At 40.7% G+C, this 26,513-nt stretch overlaps 1 protein-coding gene across 3 annotated transcripts in view; it reads right to left on the reverse strand.

Moving 5' to 3' along the window:
* LOC126215323 (uncharacterized) overlaps positions 1-26,513 on the reverse strand; it is a 209,218-nt gene that overhangs the window by 57,169 nt on the left and 125,536 nt on the right. For all 3 annotated transcript variants that reach the window (XM_049942003.1, XM_049942004.1, XM_049942005.1), the window contains one exon: positions 894-1,035. In XM_049942003.1, the coding sequence (XP_049797960.1) occupies positions 894-1,035 (142 nt within the window). The remainder of the gene's footprint in view (positions 1-893; positions 1,036-26,513) is intronic.

Genomic DNA, 26,513 nt, shown 5'->3' on the forward strand with positions numbered 1-26,513 from the left:
ATCATAGCACAAAAGAAGGTGAATATGTCTTGGACAGAGTTAGGGACTAAAAGGGAACTAGCTTTTTGACTTATCAGGTAGCTCCTGAGACATTTAAATTGAAGATCTTGACATATCTGCGATTTGGATGAGTTAATCTTACTTCCCCGGTGCAGTGAGCTCTCTTAGAGACACAAATTTGTGTGTTTCTAGGGAGTGGGATACATCTGCAATAGGATGTATCTGAAGGCATCTGTGTGTGTGTGTGGGGGGGGGAGGGGGGGGGAGTGTGTAATAGGAAGTATGCCAGTGGGGATGGATGCATGCATTCTAAACTTTAATGACACGCTGTGTCACACTGCAAGACATTTTGACATATGTCACGTTATAAGACATGACATGATGCATCACGTTGCTTTACTTGACACAATGCATTACATTACACGACATGGGTACTTATAATATCATGTAAAACAGTGCGAATATGTCAAGGTGCTTTGATTTAAATGTCTTTGAGGCTCGCAAATAAGTCAAAAAGCTACTACCTTCTTTTAAATCTCTAATTCTGTCAGGGCATATTAAGCCTTTTTTGTGCTACGATACGAGCATTTTTCATTCTGGTCGAATATGGTACTGTTACTGTACTTCTAAAACAATCTGGGGAACTAGATCAGTGTGGGCCACTGTACATTTAAAAGAACTCGTGTAAACTGACACAACAAACATTTGTACCCAGACTGATACCATATCGAAACATTGTGAATATCATAGTTGAAATGGGGAAATAACCACCAAACTAACAAACATTTTTTTTTAAATACAATAAATGTTCTTTTAATGAAGTAGATGGCAAAAATAACTGGCCATCATGTGAAATATGCTTTACCAGACTGTGTTACATCTCCAGTACTTACTCAGAGGCCTTGTCTTGTGTGAACCACACTGCAGGCAGTAGTTTCTGTCCAGCCGACCATCTTCACACATGTCATCTACTTGCTCATCATCGTACAAAAATGCGTCCACATGCAGTGTGTGTCTTGGATCACAGTCTGCATTCTGAGAAACAGAGGGAGTGCTCAGTAAGTGGTGAAGCCACAGTAAGAACTGCATAAATTAATATTAGCAATGTGGTGATGTGTGTGTGTTGTTGTTGCTGCTTCCAGCCCAAAGATTGATTTAATCCAGCTCTCCACTCTAGTCTATTCTTTGCAAGCCTCTTCATCCCTGCATGCGAACTGCAACCTATATCCATTTGAACATCCTTACTCTATTCTAACCTTGGTCTCCCTTTACAATTTTAACCCCCTCTCCCAGTTACCACACTTCTCTGCATTGCCAAACTGATAATTCAGTGATGCCTCATGACATTTCCTATTAAATGTTCCCTACTTTTAACCAAGTTATGGCAGAAAAATCCTTTTTCCCTATTCAATTCAGTAACTTCTCATTAGTTATCTGATCTACCCATCTAATCTTTAACATTCTTCTGTAGCACTACATTTCACTATCTTTTATTCATTTCTTGTCTGGACTGTTTATTTTCTGCATTTTACTTCTGTACATGGGTTCACTCCAGACAAATGTAATGCTGGAAAAAAATTAATACACCCTTTTAGACGTTTCCAACTAACTCAGGATTTATTGTTGCAACAGTGCATATGGAATACATGAAATGATTATATTTACAGATCAATAGCACAAGTGGTTCTGAGATACCAGATATTGACCCACACTGAAACACCCATGATGTAGCCTCCACAGGTGGCAATGCAGGCGCTGACTCTGGCATTCAGTCAATCACACAGATGGCTAAAAGTGTCCTGGGATATGTTACAATACACCTGCTCGATCTGTTCGCATATTTCTGTAAGAGTTCTCGGCTGACAAGATGAACAAGTCACTTCTCTTTCCATCTCATCCCATCATATCCCACATGTGCTTGACCGGAGAAAAGTCCGGAGATCATGCTGGCCAGGGAAGTTGCTGTAAATCTTGCAGAGCACACTGGGTTTCACAGGCAGTGGGTGGATGAGCATTATCCTGTTGGAACAACACATCACCTTCCTGTTGCAAGAATGGCAAAAGACTGGGTCTAACATCATTCTGCACGTACTGAGCACTGGTTAACCTCCCCACAAGAAACATCAATGGTGAATGAGAGTTTCAGCTTATCACACCCCATACCATAATGCCTAGGCTCGGGCAAACGTATCTCGAATAAATGCTTTCTATGAGACAGCGCTCATCAGCTCTACATCATTTGCACACGCAACCATCACTTGCATGAAGACAGAACCTGCTTTCATTGCTGAAGCCCATGGCGTGCCACTACGTCTTCAAAGTGATGCTCCGACAGAACCAGCTGAGCCGTGCAGGTCTATGCTATGGCACGCGTCAAGTCAGGGCAGAGGTGTGCGTGCCCACAGTCCCACTGCCAATAACACGTATGCAACAGTTTGTGTTCATGCATCTGGCTCACAAGCCCTCTTATCCGTGCTGTAATAGCTGTTATGATCTGCCACTGCTGCCCTTGCAATAAGACTCTCCTGACAGACGTCTGTGCTGCATGGACATCCAGAACCATGACTACGGGTGTGAGAATGTTCGTGTCACCACTGATACCAGTATAATTGTACAATTGATGCAGCACGTCTAACTCATGTAGTAATTCTCTGAAAGGACCATTCTGCCATTCAGAAGGCCACAAGTTGACCACTTTCAAACTTGCTCAGTTGGCTGTAAGTGCATCTCTGTGGCATGGTTGCCTGCTTGCTTCTCACATTTGCACCACACTGACCCTTCTGGCTATGAGCATTCCCTATTAAAGAGTGCACACAGATGGCCCTCTGGTAGCTATGCCACTATGCTATCTGTTGGCAGATGACGTTGAAACCATTATCAGTACCTCTACTATCTCCCAGGTGGCATATACTGTCATTGAACAAAAATCGGTATCATCTTTCCCAGTGTATTAATTCCCCCCCCCCCCCCCCCCCAGCAGTATACCTTCACAAAAGAGTTCCTAATACATAAATTAATATTAACTGTTAGTAAATTCCACTTTCTCAGAAAAGCTTTTCTAGTTGTCGTCAATCTGAGTTTCGTATTCTCCCTACTTTGGCCATCATCAGTTATTTTACTGTCCACATGGCACAACTCGTCTACTGCTTTTAATTTCTTATTTCCTAATCTCATTCTCTCAGCACTGCCTAATTTTACTGACTTATATTTATTGACCTCATCTTTCTTCTGTTCATGTTAAAACACTGCCCACTTCATTCAGCTGATCTTCCAGATCTTCTGGCATCTCTGACAGAATTAAAATGTTCTTGGCATGCCTCAAAGTTTTTCTCCTTGAAGTTTAAGTCCCTTTGTCAAATTTCTCCTCATTTTCTTTAACTACTAGCTTAATGGACAGGTCGAATTAACGTCGGCAATAGGCTAAGATCCCGATCCTCACCTCTGTACCACTGCTCCCTTTTTACAGTCCTTCAATTCATAATTGCAGTCCGGTTCCAGTACAAACCATGAATAATCTGACACTTCTCATATTTCATGCCTGCTATCTGCAGAATTTCGAAGATTGTAATCCTGCAAATATTATCAAAAACTTTCTGTAAATCTACAAATGCTATAAACATTGTATTACTGTCTTAATATAATTTATAAGATCGGTTAATTCTGAGGATACGTCATCTGCTCCAGTGGCCTCATTTAATTAGGGCCTTCCAGACCTCTATCAAATTATTCTCGCAGTATCTTCTCTCCCATTGTCACCTACTTCCTCTTCCCTTTCTGTTAACATTGTCTTCAAGTTCATTTATCTTGCATAGCCCTTCAAAATTTTCTTCCTTTGTCTAGTACTAGCATGTCATCTGAGTTCTTCATATTCCTACAGCTGCTTCCCTTTTCTCCATAGGTTTCTTTAATTTCCTTATAAGTGGCATGTATCCTTCCCTCAGACATACATGCTTTTACAGCCTTGCACTTGTCATCTACTCATTCCTGCTTAGCTATTTCACACTTTGTAAATAAATTTATTTATTTTTTTTTTTAGCAAATTCTCTTTCGTCTGCTTCATTTGCTGCATTTTTAGATTTTCTCATTTCATGAGTTAAGTTCAGTAGCTTATGTGTCATCCAGGAATTTCTAGTGGTTCTTGCATTAGCAGTATAACATTTAAACTAATGTAATATGAAAATCAAATCAGTAAAATAATGCTGATGAAAGGTGCTACTGTGACAGTTAATGAAGGGACCCAAAATGATTGTGGAAAATAGATAGATAGATTTGCTCACCTCATAACATAGAGTTTCAAATTATTGTTGATTTGATGTATTGCAGACATGTCAGGTTTTCTACATTATTTTTTATAAATTTCTGAGATATTGCTACACACTTACATACTAGTGTTTCCATTATACAAAAGTAAATGTATAATTTCCTTGTTCAAACTGTAACACCGTCCTCAACGAATTCTTCAATAGATTAGTAACACTTTCCCAACAGACAGCTAAAGAGTAATCTTTTCAGTGAACGTAACTCCATGTTAAACATATTACTGCCTTTTATTTTATTGTAAATTTTTAATGCCCTAGAATCTGGTGTTTGGGCACAGAGCTTTAAACATTGTGTTGGAAGCTTAAAATTCTCTGTGGCGTGTGCTTTGGTTGTAGTCAAAACGGAAAGAATTAAGAGTATTCCGATTTTTATATGACAATACCTCATATATGTAAAGCCAAAGAACAGATAGTATTTTTAGATTTTTTAACAGCAGTCGACATGATGCCCATTGTTTGGCAGCACACGCTCCTAATTTTTATATATATATATATATATATATATATATATGTTTGTGTTCGTTTGTGTGTCTGTCGACCTGCCAGCACTTTCATTTGGTAAGTCACATCATCTTTGTTTATATATATATATATAAAAACAAAGATGATGTGACTTACCAAATGAAAGTGCTGGCAGGTCGACAGACACACAAACGAACACAATATATATATATATAAAAACAAAGATGATGTGACTTACCAAATGAAAGTGCTGGCAGGTCGACAGACACACAAACGAACACAAACATACACACAAAATTCAAGCTTTCGCAACAAACTGTTGCCTCATCAGGAAAGAGGGAAGGAGAGGGAAAGACGAAAGGATGTGGGTTTTAAGGGAGAGGGTAAAGAGTCATTCCAATCCCGGGAGCGGAAAGACTTACCTTAGGGGGAAAAAAGGACAGGTATACACTCGCATACACACACATGTCCATCCACACATATACAGACACAAGCAGACATATTTAAAGTTTGGGCAGAGATGTCAGTCGAGGCGGAAGTGAAGAGGCAAAGATGATGTTGAATGACAGGTGAGGTATGAGTGGCGGCAACTTGAAATTAGCAAGTTGCCGCCACTCATACCTCACCTGTCATTCAACATCATCTTTGCCTCTTCACTTCCACCTCGACTGACATCTCTGCCCAAACTTTAAATATGTCTGCTTGTGTCTGTATATGTGTGGATGGACATGTGTGTGTGTGCGCGAGTGTATACCTGTCCTTTTTTCCCCCTAAGGTAAGTCTTTCCGCTCCCGGGATTGGAATGACTCCTTACCCTCTCCCTTAAAACCCACATCCTTTCGTCTTTCCCTCTCCTTCCCTCTTTCCTGATGAGGCAACAGTTTGTTGCGAAAGCTTGAATTTTGTGTGTATGTTTGTGTTCGTTTGTGTGTCTGTCGACCTGCCAGCACTTTCATTTGGTAAGTCACATCATCTTTGTTTTTAGATATATTTTTCCTACGTGGAATGTTTCCCTCTATTATATATAAGAGGGAAACATTCCACGTGGAAAAAATATATCTAAAAAGAAAGAAAGTGATGAGACTTACCAAACAAAAGCGCTGGCAGGTCGATAGACACACAAACATATACACAAAATTCTAGCTTTCGCAACAAACGGTTGCTTCGTCAGGAAAGAGGGAAGGAGAGGGAAAGATGAAAGGAAGTGGGTTTTAAGGGAGAGGGTAAGGAGTCATTCCAATCCCGGGAGCGGAAAGACTTACCTTAGGGGGAAAAAAGGACGGGTATACACTCGCACACACACACATTTGCCTTTACAAATGTCTGCTTGTGTCTGTGTATATGCGGATGGATATGTGTGTGTGTGCGCGAGTGTATACCCGTCCTTTTTTCCCCCTAAGGTAAGTCTTTCCGCTCCCGGGATTGGAATGACTCCTTACCCTCTCCCTTAAAACCCACTTCCTTTCATCTTTCCCTCTCCTTCCCTCTTTCCTGACGAAGCAACCGTTTGTTGCGAAAGCTAGAATTTTGTGTGTATGTTTGTGTTTGTTTGTGTGTCTATCGACCTGCCAGCGCTTTTATATATTGGTAATACAGAAGTCTCATGACATTTTCTGAATTTCCCCAGATTATGAATAAAGAACAACTGACTTGAAGCAAGAGTGACAGACTTTATTTCTGATGTCTATGCTCATGGGTGCCTGACAAAATATACACTACAAAAACTAGGTTGTTGGAACTTGTTTGCTAAGCAGTCTTTGTGTACCTTCCAATTGAAATTTTTATTAAGATTTAGGCCTAAGAACTTTACGTGGTTTGCTTCTATGATATTCTGATCATTGCGAGATACCTTTATTTAACTTTGTTCTAACTATTTAGCTTAAAATTACATTTTGGTTTTAGTTACATTTAGTTTCAGTCCATTTTGATGGAACCAAGATTCGAGTTTCTCCAACGTATTTATGATACTTTCCAGAATTCTTTCAGACACCTCATTTTCAATTAGAGCTGATGTATCATCAGCAAATAAAATGTAATGAGCATCAGTAGCAAGTGTCAGGTTGTTTATGTAGAAAAGGAACAGGTAGGGACCCAATGTCAAACCCTGTGGGACTCTTTGGCCAATTGTTTTCCAGTTTAAAGAGTAATTACTTGAATTTGAAGTTGTAATTACTCTATTTCCTGTCCTCTGAGAAAGAGGTGAACCATTGTAAAGCAGTGTCTCTGATTCTGTATATATGTATTTTGTATGTATGTAAGGAGTAGTTTACTGAATCTAAAGCCTTTGTCACATCACAGAATATTCCTGTAACCTTTCTACCTTTATCTAATGAGGGGCATATCTTTTGAGTAAACAGATTGCAGTTAGTGATTTTTCCTTGCTGGAATCTGAACTGGTTTTTTAAAATTATGTCATTTACAGCAGGAAATTTTTGAATTTGCTTTGTTGCAATCTTTTCAAAGACTTTAGAAAGTACTGGCAGAAGAGAGAGAGGGTGGTAATTCCCCATACCTCCTGTTACTCCCTTTTTGAATAGTGGTTTTATCTCGACATATTTTAATATATTTGGGGAGCATTCCTGCCCAGAAGATTGGTGTATAATAACTAACAGTGGTTGAGAAAAGATATTACACACTCTCTTGATTACAGATATGGATATTGGTTCAAATGGCTCTGGGCACTATGGGACTCAACTGCTGTGGTCATTAGTCCCCTAGAACTTAGAACTACTTAAACCTAACTAACCTAAGGACATCACACACATCCATGCCCGAGGCAGGATTCGAACCTGCGACCGTAGAAGTCGCACGGTTCCGGACTGCGTGCCTAGAACCGCGAGAGATATGGATATTCTATCCCATCCCAATGAGGTTTCATTTTTAATTACAAAATTTCATTTCTCACATCTATTTGTGCGATTTTCTCAAACAGCCTGAAAGACATCTTTGGGTCATTTTCTAAGCTTATGAAAATTACACTGTCTTTATAGGCTGCTATATCTACATCCAAAATCTCTGCATTTAAGATAAATTCATTGAAACAAACTGACACCTTAACAGAGTTTATTACACTACCATTCCTAATTCTGAACTGTACAACTGACCACACTGCTTTTGTCTTATTACTAAGATGAAAATATTATTGGACTTTTATTAGCTGCACTTAACAACTTTCCTGAATACAGCTTTGCCGTGTTCGACATACATAACATAATACGGGTTTCTGTTTGATTTTAACTCATAGTTGACATGCCAACAAGAACAACATTGTGCATGTTATAGGCTGTGAGCATCACTGAGCACATTTCTTTTAACAACCAAGTTTATCTCTGTCAATGTCACGTAAATTGTTTAATGGCTATGTTGGTTGTAACTGTAATAAATTCTTTAAGGCTCAGCTGGAACTGTGGTTTTCAAAAGAACATTTCTGCCATTTCATTCATGTCTGGGCCACCTTCAGATGTATTTGTACATACAACTCGCACAGACAGAATAGTGAATCAATGTCAAGTGGTGTGTACAAGGTGCATTCAAGTTCTAAGGCCTCCGATTTTTTTTCTCCGGACTGGAAAGAGATAGAAACATGCGCACTGTTTTAAAATGAGGCCGCGATCATTGTCAATACGTCCCAGAGATGGCAGCACCGTATGGCAGATGGAATTTTACCGCCAGCGGCGAGAATGAGAACTGTTTTAAATACTTAAAATGGCGACATTTTCCTTACTTGAACAGCGTGCAATCATTTGTTTTCTGAATTTGCGTGGTGTGAAACCAATTGAAATTCATCAACAGTTGAAGGAGACATGTGGTGATGGAGTTATGGATGTGTCAAAAGTGCATTCGTGGGTGCGACAGTTTAATGAAGGCAGAACATCATGTGACAACAAACCGAAACAACCTCGGGCTCGCACAAGCCGGTCTGACGACATGATCGAGAAAGTGGAGAGAATTGTTTTGGGGGATCACCGAATGACTGTTGAACAGATTGCCTCCAGAGTTGGCATTTCTGTTGGTTCTGTGCACACAATCCTGCATGACGACCTGAAAATGCGAAAAGTGTCATCCCGGTGGGTGCCACGAATGCTGACGGACGACCACATGGCTGCCCATGTGGCATGTTGCCAAGCAATGTTGACGCGCAACGACAGCATGAATGGGACTTTCTTTTCGTCGGTTGTGACAATGGATGAGACGTGGATGCCATTTTTCAATCCAGAAACAAAGCGCCAGTCAGCTCAATGGAAGCACACAGATTCACCGCCACCAAAAAAATTTCGGGTAACCGCCAGTGCTGAAAAAATGATGGTGTCCATGTTCTGGGGCAGCGAGGGCGTAATCCTTACCCATGCGTTCCAAAGGGCACTAAGGTAACAGGTGCATCCTATGAAAATGTTTTGAAGAACAAATTCCTTCCTGCACTGCAACAAAAACGTCCGGGAAGGGCTGCGCGTGTGCTGTTTCACCAAGACAACGCACCCGCACATCGAGCTAACGTTACGCAACAGTTTCTTCGTGATAACAACTTTGAAGTGATTCCTCATGCTCCCTACTCACCTGACCTGGCTCCTAGTGACTTTTGGCTTTTTCCAACAATGAAAGACACTCTCCGTGGCCGCACATTCACCAGCCGTGCTGCTATTGCCTCAGCGATTTTCCAGTGGTCAAAACAGACTCCTAAAGAAGCCTTAGCCGCTGCCATGGAATCATGGCGTCAGCATTGTGAAAAATGTGTACGTCTGCAGGGCGATTACATTGAGAAGTAACGCCAGTTTCATCGATTTCGGGTGAGTAGTTAATTAGAAAAAAAATCGGAGGCCTTAGAACTTGAATGCACCTCGTATACACATCTGGCTCAGTGTAGAATTAAGTAAAATATATCCATGCTGTAATGCAGTTGTATACCTAATTTTGAATGTAATTTATTACATTATTAGTAATATTTACATATATATGTGACATATGTTTTTCATTAAACACAAATAAATTTGGTGTGCTGAATACTACTGTAAAAAAAACAGTGAAAGGACAAACAATACATTAATAGTAGCAATAAAAGTCTCTGGAACATAAAAAAATGGGCAAAAAACAAATTAACTATTATGAACAAGATTTCCAGCCATTCAAATGGACAGTAAATAAAGGTGGACATAACATGAAGCTCAGCTGCTCAGAATATTTGTTTTGGTGCTAGCCACAGCCAACTGGACAACAACAGCCAGATGCCCCCAGAGCCGAGACTGCAACAGGTGGTGACCAGGGTTGGCAGCGACACTTCAGATAATGTTATACTGGCTGCGATGTTGGGTAAAACTGAGGATACTGAATCAGCTAACTTCAGTATTTTGTCTTGCAGCAGAAAAAGTGTGGCGCTCTGTTAAAATGTGTGTGACTGCTGAAAGGTCACCACAACTGCAGTAAGGTGGAGCAGCACATTTAAGAATGTATTTGTGGGTAAGCCTTGTGTAGCTGTAGCAGAGTCTGCAAAGGATTGTAGATTCTCAATGCAACATTCTGCACAAAGACATCTGCACAGCTTTACAAGATTTTATGGTACTTAGCTTGTTAGTGGTAGCTACAGCATACCACTCCCTCTTCCAAGATAGGATCCTCTGGAAGTCAGTGTAATGATCTCTAACTGTAGGAAGTAATTTTTGGCATCCTACCGACCAAACAACCTGTGAGTTCTTTTCCTCGAATTCCGATGTGCTTAATTGTCCAAAGAAATACAACCAACTGTCTGGTGTATTGCAGATCGAGGGGGGGGGTGTCTCGAGTGGAAAATTCCACTGGGTGTCAGGTTCAGTAGTGAGTTGTAGCCCACAAACTGATCAGACTATTACTGTAAATCAAGAAAGACGCATGTAAACACATGCAGACATATCTGAGAGCTCACAAATTCTGTTATTCTGTAGTTGAAACCTTACGTACCTGTGATAGAGCGTGTTGTAAACAGCCACATGACATCGCTGGTTTAGCTGTTGTGTATAAATAATTTTCAAACCCAGGAATTCACTCACCATGTAACGAAACAATGAATGTAGAATGCATGGATTTGTTATATTCTTTTGTCTGCGGGATGGATATCGACAAAATTGTGGAAAAGGACCCACCAAGGGAGTTTTTATGGAGGAGAGAATGGCATGTTCCACATGACATATGAAAAGTAATTAAAATACAAGGCTTTCTCTCCATAAATCTAGAATAATTATGAACAACAATTGCCAAGAACATCAAGCCTTCAAACTAAATTAAACATGTTCTGTTTCCTCCTCTTGAACTTTTAACATATTGCAAAGAACTCTAGCATTTTGGGAGTCTGCAATAGCAGCTAAATTTTTGTATAAATTTTTACTACTACTGAAATCATGACTGGCCAGTCGCCTGAGAATAGTTGCTTTTGCAGTATAGAGAATTAAGCTGTCTGGAACTCTGTTTCAGCGGGTGTTTATGAGGCAACAGTGTTAGCTTAGTGTTCTGCAAATAGTGATTTGGAGGATGTGGACAAGGGGCAGAGATTGGGCTTTGCTTATGGTGCCCTGTAACTGATGATCTGCGATACTCCTGTTGGAGGACTGTAACAGATTCAGAAGTAGATTAACTGCTACAAGGAAAATGATTACACTAAGAATGGGGGCTTGTGCAGTTCCATTTTGCTGTACGTGGAAGTCTGTGAGATGTGTATACTTGAACACAGAATAACAGTACAGATCAGAAATTCCAGACAAGTATCACATGGGCACCTCTAAAGCCACACCTGTATGGAACAGTAAAACTACAATGCTGCCATGTTGTGCCATATATTTTTTGCAGGTAAAAAGAAAGGGTAGCGAGTGAAGACTGTTCTGACAGTGGATTCCAAGCCAATTAGGTGTTTGTTGGTACACCCGTTCTCCCAAAACCCATGCCGAAATTTAGATACAAGTACCTTAGTCTTCAGCATCCAAGTAAGCTGTCTGTTCACCATTCATTTGAACAACTTGCATAAAACAATTATGTGGCAATTAGAGCCATTATAAATTTTAATGGCCTTAATTACAATATAAGGTCATAATAACTAGTTGATAACTGGTTTCAGGTGACTAGCTAACATGCTTACCCTTAACAATGATGGTTTGCAGGTTATTTATTTATCGTATCCAAGACATCACTTTTCCAAAACCTTTAAGATTACAATAAAGAGCAAACATAAGACATAAAGTAATACAATACATGGTAGTGACAGAAGTGAAGCTTAAATAAAGTAAAACACAAAACCACAGAAAGCAATATTCATTCAAGAAGAGCTGCTACAATTACAATCCTTATATATCCCATGTGAAGCCCAGTATGCTGCAGCTTGTACAGCCCTGTCATTTGCTGTTAGTAGGTCTTGTATTGTGCAGGGTTTGTCCAATTTCTTACAGACTGATTGGTATTGTGGGTCTTGCAGTTCTCCGCATTCACAGAGGTCATCTGTACTGATATAGCCCCATTTCTTCAGGTTTACTTTGCACTGTGATACATCTAATCTTAATCTATTCAAGGCTTTCCAGATCATGTATGGAAGTTGGAAGCCACCTGTAGACTCTTCCCCAGAGATATTTCCTGGTCTCCCTGGTTTCAAGTTTCGCCACAGTTCTTCTCATTGTGTTTTAGGCAAGGGGTTGGATCAGTTGTTTGTAGAAAACTCTTCCTTGGTTTAAGTCTTTTAGGTAGCCCACACCTACCACAGTAGTACATGTATAAATGCCAACTAGCTCTGCAGATGATGAAGAGATTGAAGACATGTATGATGAAATAAAAACAATTATTCAGATAGTGACAGGAGACGAAAATTTAATAGTCATGGGGGTTGGAATTCAATAGTAGGAAAAGGAAGAGAAGGAAAAGTAGTAGGTGAATATGGAATGGGGATAAGGAATGAAAGAGGAAGCCGCCTGGTAGAATTCTGCCGAGAGAATAGCTTAATTATAGCTAACACTTGTTTTAAGAATCATGAAAGTGGTACACATGGAAGAGACCTGGAGACACTGGAAGGTTTCAGATAGATTATATTATATGGTAAGACAGAGATTTAGGAATCAGGTTTTATATTGTAAGACATTTTCAGGGGCGGGTGTGGACTCTGACCACAATCTATTGGTTATGAACTGTAGATTAAAACTGAAGAAACTACAAAATGGTAGGAATTTAAAGAGATGGGACCTGGATAAATTGAAAGAACCAGAGGTTGTATAGAGTTTCAGGGAGAGCATAAGGGAACAATTGACAGGAATGGGGGAAAGAAATACAGTAGAAGAAAAATGGGTAGCTTTGAGGGATGAAGTTGTGAAGGAAGCAGAGGATCAAACAGGTAAAAAGACAAGGGCTAGCAGAAATCCTTGGGTAACAGAAGAGATATTGAATTTAATTGATGAAAGGAAAAAATATAAAAATGCAGTAAAAGCAGGAGGTGAAGAAGAATACAAACGTCTCAAAAATGAGATTGACAGGAAGAGCAAAATGGCTAAGCAGGAATTGCTAGAGGACAAATGTAAGGATGTACAGGCGTATACCACTAGAAATAAGATAGATACTGCCTACTGGAAAATTAAAGAGACCTTTGGAGAAAAGAGAACAACTCGTATGAAAATCAAGAGCTCAGGTGGAAAACCAGTTCTAAGCAAAGAAGGGAAAGCAGAAAGGTGGAAGGAGTATATAAAGGGTCTATACAAGGTCAATGTAATTGAGGGTGATATTATGGAAATGGAAGGGGACGTAGATGAAGATCAAATAGGAGATATGATACTGCGTGAAGAATCTGACAGAACACTGAAAGACCTGAGTCGAAACAAGGCCCCCGGAGTAGACAACATTCCATTGGAACTACTGACGGCCTTGGGAGAGCCAGTCATGACAAAACTCTACCATCTGGTGAGCAAGATATATCAGAGAGATGAAGTACCTTCAGACTTCAAGAAGAACACAATAATTCCAATCCCAAAGAAAGCAGGTGTTGACAGGTGTGAAAATTACCGAACTACCAGTTTAAGAGACTGGCATACTTAGCCTATGCAGACGACATCTGTTTACTCTCTAGGTCGGAAGAGGAGTTGGAGCAAATGACCAAAGCACTAAAGGAGGCTGCCAGCAAATTTGGGCTGAACATAAATGAAGCAAAGGCAGAGTACCTCGTTATGACGTGTGGTCATTGTCAGACTGCTGATCATCTACAATCACTGAAGGTGCAGGTGCAAGAATTCAAATACCTAGGGGCACTTTTCACTGAGAACTCACCATGTGAAGCAGAGATCAAAGCCAGAATACAAACAGGAAACCAATCTTACCACAGCCTAGCACAACTGCTTCGGTCCAAATATCTCTCCGGACAGTTCAAGATTTGACTGTACAAAACCCTGATCCAGCATGTTGTTCTATATAGCTGTGAGACATGGAGTATCTGGAAACAGGACTTCCATAAGCTCCTTGTTTTTGAGAGAAAAGTGCTTCGGAAGATCTTCGGTCCGGTTCTGGATGCAGATACAGGGGAATGGAGGATCAGATACAACCAAGAGCTTGAGGAACTATACAAGCAGCCCAACATATCAGGAACTGTCAAAGCCAAACGAATGCAGTGGGCCAGCCATGTGGCCCGGATGGAGGATCACAGATGGCGTCAAAAGCTCCTGGATTTCACACCTACAGGAAAGAGACCACCAGGGAGACCCAAGGAAGAATTGGAGGGATGGACTTCATGAAGATTTAAATCAAGTGTCAATAGATGTGAACGGATGGCAGATAGCAGCAATGGACAGAATACAGTGGAGGAGGAAACTTGTAGAAGCGTGCGGTCCACTGGGCCTGATCACATAGTAGTAGTAGTAGTAGTAGTAGTAGTAGTACCAGTTTAATAAGTCACGGCTGCAAAATACTAACACGTATGCCTTACAGACGAATGGAAAAACGTAGAAGCTGACCTTGGGGAAGATCAGTTTGGATTCCGTAGATATGTTGGAACATGTGAGGCAATACTGACCCTACGACTTATCTTAGAAAATAGATTAAGGAAAGAGAAACCTACGTTTCTAGCATTTGTAGACTTAGAGAAAACTTTTGACAATGTTGACTGGAATACTCTCTTTCAAATTCTGAAAGTGGCAGGGGTAAAATACAGGGAGCGAAAGGCTATTTACAATTTGTACAGAAATCAGATGGCAGTTATAAGAGTCGAGGGACATGAAAGGGAAGCAGTGGTTGGGAAGGGAGTGAGACAGGGTTGTAGCCTCTCCCCGATGTTATTCAATCTATATATTGAGCAAGCAGTAAAGGAAACAAAAGAAAAATTCGGAGTAGGTATTAAAATCCATGGAGAAGAAATAAAAACTTTGAGGTTCGCCGATGACAATGTAATTCTGTCAGAGACAGCAAAGGACTTGGAAGAGCAGTTGAACGGAATGGACAGTGTCTTGAAAGGAGGATATAAGATGAACATCAACAAAAGGAAAACGAGGATAATGGAATGTAGTCGAATCAAATCAGGTGATGCTGATGGAATTAAGTTAGGAAATGAAGACACTTAAAGCAGTAAATGTGTTTTGCTATTTGGGGAGCAAAATAACTGATGATGGTCGAAGTAGAGAGGATGTAAAATTTAGATTGGCAATGGGAAGGAAAGCGTTTCTGAAGAAGAGAAGTTTGTTAATATCTAGTATAGATTTAAGTGTCAGTAAGTCTTTTACGAAAGTATTTGTACAGAGTGTGGCAATGTATGGAAGTGAAACATGGATGATAAATACTTTAGACAAGAAGAGACTAGAAGCTTTCGAAATGTGGTGCTACAGAAGAATGCTGAAGATTATATGTGTGGATCACGTAACTAATGAGGAGGTACTGAATAGAATTGGGGAGAAGAGGAATTTGTGGCACAACTTGACTAGAAGACGGGATCGGTTGGTAGGACATGTTCTGAGGCATCAATCAATCACCGATTTAGTATTGAAGGGATGCGTGGAGGGTAAAAATCGAAGAGGGATTCTGAGAGCCAAGGTTTGACAGAGCACTGCTACTTTACATATGAACCAATCACACCAAAACTTCAGAGAGTTATTCCTACCTGTGATTTCTGTATATGGATCAAATTTAATTAACATTGGATGCCTAAATGAAAATATATACATCTGCAAATTTGGCCAAAAATTTTTATGTGCAAATTTTGGGTAATTTTTGGGGAGCAATATCTCAGCTGTGTCTTGCTCAATCCTTTTTTCCTTGCCACAGCTGGAAAGAGCATGCTTTAAACTTTCAAAGCTATATTGTTTAATTTCTGGATCTTGCACATTGATGAGTAAGAATACATATCAAAAGTAGGGAAAATGGATTATCAATAAATACAAAAAATACAATTTGAAAAAAAAAAAAAAAAAAAAAATACGACCAATGCTGTCTCTCCTTCCAAATGTGTAATTGTAAAGTCTTTTAATAGTATAGGATTTGTCTGTGGCTTAGAGAATGCAACTATGCTAATAAGAAGTGTTTTTACATTATTTTACAGTATAGAATATAAATATAATAAAACTTCAGAAAATGCTCTTAAGATTATAAAACCTAGACCACAATGGAATGATATGTGGCTTTAGAATGTTTCAACCCTACAATGCATACTGATGCATGTATGCATAGTGATGCATGTATGCATTGTCACTCAGTTTCCATCGGGATTATTAAGCAGTTATAGTTTTTAAGGCTCTATCCTCATAGCAGTGGTACCTTGCTGAATGACCATTTTCAATTGTTGCTTTCAATATTGCCAGTTTTCATAATGTCAGTCTTCTGTGCGGTGTAATCTTTAGTGTTGACATTGTACAATCTCAGTGTTGAGTATTGAGTGTTTGAATAATCGATAATCGTTGTTGTAGCTGAATGTAAGCACTAAAACAGAAGACTTGCTGCAACCCATTTGCTAAAGAAAAATGTGTATGGAAGTAGGCTTTAACACCAGTAACCATAGCAATGTCTGACATGTTGAAGTTACTGACTAATGAAGTTTTTAAACCTGGTCGGAAAATTTGTATCAAATGTAGACATGAAGTGGCCCAAAAAGAATCATTCCAGCAGGATAAGCAAGAATCACCATCCACTGAAGACATGGATGTTGTTGATGCTTGCTTTACTGCTAATACTCCATTATCATCAATTGGAGAATCACCATTAAAGCTTCAACGGATAAGCAAAAGGGTTTCAATGGGATATATAAAGCACAAAGTTTTGAAAGCACAAGGCTGCATTACTAAGGTAACTGCCACAGCTGCTGGTGTGAGCCATGTAGATGTTGTTCAAATGCAAATGGAAGAGTGCAGAAATGCAAAGACATGAATATCTTAATTGAAGAACTTAAGATTAAGCTTCAGACAATTGCAGTAAAGTTCAAATTTTGAACCTGGCCCCAAATAGTTGGACTATTTAGAAAAGGCTAAAGAAAAAGGATTGTGTTGCAGTAAGAATAAACGGGGAAAAGGTTCACAAGCAGAAATGCCTGCTCCTTTGTAAGCTGAAAGAAATGTTCGTTGCTTATTGTAAGCAATATGGAAATCAACTGAGATTCTCTAAATTTTGTGAGCTCAGGCCGAAATGGTGTACTGTAGTTGGTGCTTCTGGATCACGTTCAGTATGTGTATGTGCAATTCATCAAAATGTCATGTTGGCTTCAGCCAACATCCACCCAACATGACTACAAGAAATTGATGTAAAAACTGTATGCAGTTTGGAATCAAAAGACTGTATGCTGCAACATTGTGAGGAATGTCCTGGAAGAAACAACTAGAGGCTTTTCTTGAAGATGCTTTTGAAGATGATTACTCTGCAGAAACAATGGAATACAAGCAATGCTCCATATTGACAGAGACACATTAAAGACTTGTCACAGAACTGTTGAAGATTTCACGGACACACTGATTTTGAAAATTACCGGTTTAAGACACCATCACTGTGTGTCAAAACACCGAAGTTTATGCCTTAAGCAGCTAAAAAGAAATCTTGCAGAAAACGAATTAATTATATTGATGGAATTTGTTTGAGATTTGTTCATTTGTTGTGCAAGATGCTGTGCAAGGATTTCATTGGGAGAATAGTCAGGCCATTTTACATCCATCTGTCATCCATTTTGGTGGCGAGGAATGTCACATTTGTATGATTAGTAACGGTCTCTGACATGGTAACATTGCTGTTCATGCTTTTCAAATAAAGTTAGTAGCATATTTAAAGATAAAGAATGAAAATGTTAAGAACATTTATTAATTTAGTGAGGGTTCAGCTGCTCAGTATACGAATTTCAAAAATTTCATCAATTTATGTCAGCACGAAAAGCATTTTTTTGGAACAAGGCGTGCTAAATTGCCTTGTGATGGCATGGAGGACCAGTAAAAAGACTAGCAGCCCGTGCTAAGTCTGCAGAGCACCGTAGGTAACCAAATATTGACTCCATATGATTTGTTCAAATTCTAAGATGATAGTATTCCAGGTATAAAGGTTTTTATGTACCATAAGAAGAGATTGACAAAAAATCGGCCTGATCAAGAAAAAAGGTTGCCATGGGACATACAATACCTGGAATAAGAGAAAATCATCAATTTAAGCAAATTAATTGTAATCAGCTCAGAGCAAGCAGAGTTTCCAATGATGCTACAGCATTCAGAGTTAATGTCTTCGAAGATGAAGAAATTCCAGCAATCTCAATTGCAAGTTTACAACCAGGACAATATGTTGCATGTATGTATGACAATTTTTGGTGGTTTTGAAGCGTGTCTGCAGTTTCACATGAACAACAAAATGTCCTCATCATGTTTATGCACCTACATGGTTCTGCTTGTTCCCTCCACAGGCCAACTGCTAAATACACCTGCTGGGTGCAGGAGCAACATATTTTCATGACTTTAGAAGCAACATCAACATCAGGAAGACAATATAGTTATCCATAATATGTCGTTGAAAAATTGTAGAACTGTTTAACCAAAAATGGAACTGACTCTTTAATATGTTTGTTTTGAAATTTGCTGTGTTGTGTATTACATTTGTTCTTAGGGTGTGTGTTAAATCAATGTTTGAAACTGATTATATATATATATAGAGGGAAACATTCCACGTGGGAAAAATATATCTAAAAACAAAGATGATGTGACTTACCAAACGAAAGCGCTGGCACGTCGATAGACACACAAACAAACACAAACATACACACAAAATTCAAGCTTTCGCAACAAACTGTTGCCTCATCAGGAAAGAGGGAAGGAGAGGGAAAGACGAAAGGATGTGGGTTTTAAGGGAGAGGGTAAGGAGTCATTCCAATCCCGGGAGCGGAAAGACTTACCTTAGGGGGAAAAAAGGACAGGTATACACTCGCACACACACATATATCCATCCACACATTACAGACACAAGCAGACATATTTAAAGTTTGGGCAGAGATGTCAGTCGAGGCGGAAGTGAAGAGGCAAAGATGATGTTGAATGACAGGTGAGGTATGAGTGGCGGCAACTTGAAATTAGCGGAGATTGAGGCCTGGTGGGTAACGGGAAGAGAGGATATATTGAAGAGCAAGTTCCCATCTCCGGAGTTCGGATAGGTTGGTGTTGGTGGGAAGTATCCAGATAACCCGGACGGTGTAACACTGTGCCAAGATGTGCTAGCTGTGCACCAAGGCATGTTTAGCCACAGGGTGATCCTCATTACCAACAAACACTGTCTGCCTGTGTCCATTCATGCGAATGGACAGTTTGTTGCTGGTCATTCCCACATAGAATGCATCACAGTGCAGGCAGGTCAGTTGGTAGATCACGTGGGTGCTTTCACACGTGGCTCTGCCTTTGATCGTGTACACCTTCCGGGTTAGGGACAGGTTTTACACCGGGGGCGGTTACAAGGGTAGGAGCCAGAGGGTAGGGAAGGTGGTTTGGGGATTTCATAGGGATGAACTAAGAGGTTGCGAAGGTTAGGCGGACGGCGGAAAGACACTCTTGGTGGAGTGGGGAGGATTTCATGAAGGATGGATCTCATTTCAGGGCAGGATTTGAGGAAGTCGTATCCCTGCTGGAGAGCCACATTCAGAATCTGATCCAGTCCCGGAAAGTATCCTGTCACAAGTGGGGCACTTTTATGGTTCTTCTGTGGGAGGTTCTGGGTTTGAGAGGATGAGGAAGTGGCTCTGGTTATTTGCTTCTGTACCAGGTCGGGAGGGTAGTTGCGGGATGCGAAAGCTGTTGTCAGGTTGTTGGTGTAATGCTTCAGGGATTCCGGACTGGAGCAGATTCGTTTGCCACGAAGACCTAGGCTGTAGGGAAGGGACCGTTTGATGTGGAATGGATGGCAGCTGTCGTAATGGAGGTACTGTTGCTTGTTGGTGGGTTTGATGTGGACGGACGTGTGAAGCTGGCCATTGGACAGGTGGAGGTCAACATCAAGGAAAGTGGCATGGGATTTGGAGTAGGACCAGGTGAATCTGATGGAACCAAAGGAGTTGAGGTTGGAGAGGAAATTCTGGAGTTCTTCTTCACTGTGAGTCCAGATCATGAAGATGTCATCCATAAATCTGTACCAAACTTTGGGTTGGCAGGCCTGGGTAACCAAGAAGGCTTCCTCTAAGCGACCCATGAATAGGTTGGCGTATGAGGGGGCCATCCTGGTACCCATGGCTGTTCCCTTTAATTGTTGGTATGTCTGGCCTTCAAAAGTGAAGAAGTTGTGGGTCAGGATGAAGCTGGCTAAGGTAATGAGGAAAGAGGTTTTAGGTAGGGTGGCAGTTGATCGGCGTGAAAGGAAGTGCTCCATCGCAGCGAGGCCCTGGACCTCCACCTGTCCAATGGCCAGCTTCACACGTCCGTCCACATCAAACCCACCAACAAGCAACAGTACCTCCATTACGACAGCTGCCATCCATTCCACATCAAACGGTCCCTTCCCTACAGCCTAGGTCTTCGTGGCAAACAAATCTGCTCCAGTCCGGAATCCCTGAAGCATTACACCAACAACCTGACAACAGCTTTCGCATCCCGCAACTACCCTCCCGACCTGGTACAGAAGCAAATAACCAGAGCCACTTCCTCATCCTCTCAAACCCAGAACCTCCCACAGAAGAACCATAAAAGTGCCCCACTTGTGACAGGATACTTTCCGGGACTGGATCAGATTCTGAATGTGGCTCTCCAGCAGGGATACGACTTCCTCAAATCCTGCCCCGAAATGAGATCCATCCTTCATGAAATCCTCCCCACTCCACCAAGAGTGTCTTTCAGCCGTCCGCCTAACCTTCGTAACCTCTTAGTTCATCCCTATGAAATCCCCAAACCACCTTCCCTACCCTCTGGCTCCTACCCTTGTAACCGCCCCCGGTGTAAAACCTGTCCCATGCACCCTCCCACCACCACCTACTCCAGTCCTGTAACCCGGAAGTTGTACACGATCAAAGGCAGAGCCATGTGTGAAAGCACCCACGTGATCTACCAACTGACCTGCCTGCACTGTGATGCATTCTATGTGGGAATGACCAGCAACAAACTGTCCATTCGCATGAATGGACACAGGCAGACAGTGTTTGTTGGTAATGAGGATCACCCTGTGGCTAAACATGCCTTGGTGCACGGCCAGCACATCTTGGCACAGTGTTACACCGTCCGGGTTATCTGGATACTTCCCACCAACACCAACCTATCCGAACTCCGGAGATGGGAACTTGCTCTTCAATATATCCTGTCTTCCCGTTACCCACCAGGCCTCAATCTCCGCTTATTTCAAGTTGCCACCACTCATACCTCACCTGTCATTCAACATCATCTTTGCCTCTTCACTTCCGCCTCGACTGACATCTCTGCCCAAACTTTAAATATGTCTGCTTGTGTCTGTAATGTGTGGATGGATATGTGTGTGTGTGCGCGAGTGTATACCCGTCCTTTTTTCCCCCTAAGGTAAGTCTTTCCGCTCCCGGGATTGGAATGACTCCTTACCTTCTCCCTTAAAACCCACATCCTTTCGTCTTTCCCTCTCCTTCCCTCTTTCCTGATGAGGCAACAGTTTGTTGCGAAAGCTTGAATTTTGTGTGTATGTTTGTGTTCGTTTGTGTGTCTGTCGACCTGCCAGCACTTTCATTTGGTAAGTCACATCATCTTATATATGATGAGACTTACCAAACAAAAGCGCTGGCAGGTCGATAGACACACAAACAAACACAAACATACACACAGAATTCAAGCTTTCGCAACAAACGGTTGCTTCGTCAGGAAAGAGGGAAGGAGAGGGAAAGATGAAAGGAGGTGGGTTTTAAGGGAGAGGGTAAGGAGTCATTCCAATCCAATTTATATATATATATATATATATATATATATATATATATATAAAGATGATGTGACTTACCGAACGAAAGTGCTGGCAGGTCGATAGACACACAAACAAACACAAACACACACATATATATTTTTCCCATGTGGAATGTTTCCCTCTATTATATATATATATATATATATATATATATATATATATATATATATATATAGAGGGAAACATTCCACGTGAGAAAAATATATCTAAAAACAAAGATGATGTGACTTACCAAACGAAAGCGCTGGCACGTCGATAGACACACAAACAAACACAAACATACACACAAAATTCAAGCTTTCGCAACAAACTGTTGCCTCATCAGGAAAGAGGCAACAGTTTGTTGCGAAAGCTTGAATTTTGTGTGTATGTTTGTGTTTGTTTGTGTGTCTATCGACGTGCCAGTGCTTTCGTTTGGTAAGTCACATCATCTTTGTTTTTGGAGATATATATATGTGGTTCCTGAAGAGGGGCAGCAGCCTTTTCAGTAGTTGCAGGGGCAACAGACTGGATGATTGACTGATCTGGCCTTGTAACATTAACCAAAATGGCCTTGCTGTGCTGGTACTGCGAACGGCTGAAAGCAAGGGGAAACTACAGCCGTAATTTTTCCCGAGGGCATGCAGCTTTACTGAATGATTATATGATGATGGCGTCCTCTTGGGTAAAATATTCCGGAGGTAAAATAGTCCCCCATTCGGATCTCCGGGCGGGGACTACTCAAGAGGACGTCGTTATCAGGAGAAAGAAAACTGGCATTCTACAGATCGGAGCGTGGAATGTCAGATCCCTTAATCGGGCAGGTAGGTTACAAAATTTAAAAAGGGAAATGGATAGGTTAAAGTTAGATATAGTGGGAATTAGTGAAGTTCGGTGGCAGGAGGAACAAGACTTCTGGTCAGGTAACTACAGGGTTATAAACACAAAGTCAAATAGGGGTAATGCAGGAGTAGGTTAAATAATGAATAGGAAAATAGGAATGCGGGTAAGCTACTACAAACAGCATAGTGAACGCCTTATTGTGGCCAAGATAGATACGAAGCCCACGCCTACTAGAGTAGTACCAGTTTATATGCCAACTAGCTCTGCAGATGATGAAGAAATTGATGAAATGTATGACGAGATAAAAGAAATTATTCAGGTAGTGAAGGGAGACGAAAATTTAATAGTCATGGGTGACGAATTCGTCAGTAGGAAAAGGGAGAGAAGGGAACATAGTAAGTGAATATGGATTGGGGGGAAGAAATGAAAGAGGAAGCCGCCTTGTAGAATTTTGCACAGAGCATAACTTAATCATAGCTAACACTTGGTTCAAGAATCATAAAAGAAGGTTGTATACCTTTCGTTTGGTAAGTCACATCATCTTTGTGTATATATATATATATATATATATATATATATATATATATATATATATATATACTGGTCATTTTTGAAACACCCTATATATATATATATATATATATATATATATATATATATATATATATAGGGTGTTTCAAAAATGACCAGTATATTTGAAACGGCAATAAAAACTAAACGAGCAGCGATAGAAATACACCGTTTGTTGCAATATGCTTGGGGCAACAGTACATTTTCAGGCAGACAAACTTTCGAAATTACAGTAGTTACAATTTTCAACAACAGATGGCGCTGCGGTCTGGGAAACTCTATAGTACGATATTTTCCACATATCCACCATGCGTAGCAATAATATGGCGTAGTCTCTGAATGAAATTACACAAAACCTTTGACAACGTGTCTGGGGGAACGGCTTCACATGCAGATGAGATGTACTGCTTCAGCTGTTCAATTGTTTCTGGATTCTGGCAGTACACCTGGTCTTTCAAGTGTCCCCACAGAAAGAAGTCACAGGGGTTCATGTCTGGCGAATAGGGAGGCCAATCCACGCCGCCTCCTGTATGTTTCGGATAGCCCAAAGCAATCACACGATCATCGAAATATTCATTCAGGAAATTAAATTCGTCGGCCGTGCGATGAGGCAGGGCACCATCTTGCATAAACCACGAGGTGTTCGCAGTGTCGTCTAAGGGAGTTTGTACCGCCACAAATTCACGAAGAATGTCCAGATAGCGTGATGCAGTAATCGTTTTGGATCTGAAAAATGGGCCAATGATTCCTTTGGAAGAAATGGCGGCCCAGACCAGTACTTTTTGAGGATGCAGGGACGATGGGACTGCAACATGGGGCTTTTCGGTTCCCCATATGCGCTAGTTCTGTTTATTGACGAAGCCGTCCAGGTAAAAATAAGCTTCGTCAGTAAACCAAATGCTGCCCACATGCATATCGCCGTCATCAATCCTGTGCACTATATCGTTAGCGAATGTCTCTCGTGCAGCAATGGTAGCGGCGCTGAGGGGTTGCCGCGTTTGAATTTTGTATGGATAGAGGTGTAAACTCTGGCGCATGAGACGATACGTGGACGTTGGCGTCATTTGGACCGCAGCTGCAACACGGCGAACGGAAACCCGTGGCCGCTGTTGGATCACCTGCTGCACTAGCTGCGCGTTGCCCTCTGTGGTTGCCGTACGCAGTCGCCCTACCTTTCCAGCACGTTCATCCGTCACGTTCCCAGTCCGTTGAAATTTTTCAAACAGATCCTTTATTGTATCGCTTTTCGGTCCTTTGGTTACATTAAACCTCCGTTGAAAACTTCGTCTTGTTGCAACAACACTGTGTTCTAGGCGGTGGAATTCCAACACCAGAAAAATCCTCTGTTCTAAGGAATAAACCATGTTGTCTACAGCACACTTGCACGTTGTGAACAGCACACGCTTACAGCAGAAAGACGACGTACACAATGGCGCACCCACAGACTGCGATGTCTTCTATATCTTTCACATCACTTGCAGCGCCATCTGTTGTTGAAAATTGTAACTACTGTAATTTCGAAAGTTTGTCCGCCTGAAAATGTACTGTTGTCCCAAGCGTATTGCAACAAACGGTGTATTTCTATCGCTGCTTGTTTAGTTTTTATTGCCGTTTCAAATATACCGGTCATTTTTAAAACACCCTGTGTGTGTATATAAAGTTCATATATATATAGTTATAATAGAGGGAAACATTGCACGTAGGAAAAATATATCTAAAAACAAAGATGATGTGACTTACCAAATGAAAGTGCTGGCAGGTCGACAGACACACAAACAAACACAAACATACACACAGAATTCAAGCTTTCGCAACAAACTGTTGCCTCATCAGGAAAGAGGGAAGGAGAGGGAAAGACGAAAGGATGTGGGTTTTAAGGGAGAGGGAAAGGAGTCATTCCAATCCCGGGAGCGGAAAGACTTACCTTAGGGGGAAAAAAGGACGGGTATACACTCGCACACACACACATATCCATCCACACATATACAGACACAAGCAGACATATTTAAATAAGATTTGGTCTTTAAATATGTCTGCTTGTGTCTGTGTATGTGCGGATGGATGTGTGTGTGCGTGCGAGTGTATACCCGTCCTTTTTTCCCCCTAAGGTAAGTCTTTCCGCTCCCGGGATTGGAATGACTCCTTACACTCTCCCTTAAAACCCACATCATTTCATCTTTCCCTCTCCTTCCCTCTTTCCTGATGAGGCAACAGTTTGTTGCGAAAGCTTGAATTTTGTGTGTATGTTTGTGTGTCTGTTGACCTGCCAGCACTTTCATTTGGTAAGTCACATCATCTTTGTTTTTTATATATATATATATATATATATATATATATATATATATATATATATATATATATATAATTTGGTCTTTAAATATGTCTGCTTGTGTCTGTATGTGTGGATGGATATGTGTGTGTGTGCGAGTGTATACCTGTCCTTTTTTCCCCCTAAGGTAAGTCTTTCCGCTCCCGGGATTGGAATGACTCCTTACCCTCTCCCTTAAAACCCACATCCTTTCGTCTTTCCCTCTCCTTCCCTCTTTCCTGATGAGGCAACAGTTTGTTGCGAAAGCTTGAATTTTGTGTGTATATTTGTGTTTGTTTGTGTGTCTATCGACCTGCCAGCGCTTTTGTTTGGTAAGTCTCATCATCTTTCTTTTTATATATATATATATATATATATATATACTGGAATAAAAAAATTAATTATTATGGGACTTCATGAGTAAAATATAATTTCACTTTTCTATATTCTCAAACTGCTAAAATAATAACTTTTGCAACATATTCTTACTCATCAATATGCGAGATCCAGAAGTTAAACAATATAGCTTTGAAAGTTTAAAGCATGCTCTTTCCAGCTGTTGCAAGAAAAAAAGAATTGAACAAGACACATTTGAGATTTTGCCCCCCAAAAATACCCTAAAATTTTCACATAGAAAATTTTGGCCAACTTGGCAGATGCATTTCTTTTCATTTAGGCATTCAATGTTAATTAAATTTGAGCCATATATAGAA

The sequence above is a fragment of the Schistocerca nitens genome, chromosome 12 (assembly GCF_023898315.1).
Source record: "Schistocerca nitens isolate TAMUIC-IGC-003100 chromosome 12, iqSchNite1.1, whole genome shotgun sequence".
Lineage (NCBI taxonomy): Eukaryota > Metazoa > Arthropoda > Insecta > Orthoptera > Acrididae > Schistocerca > Schistocerca nitens.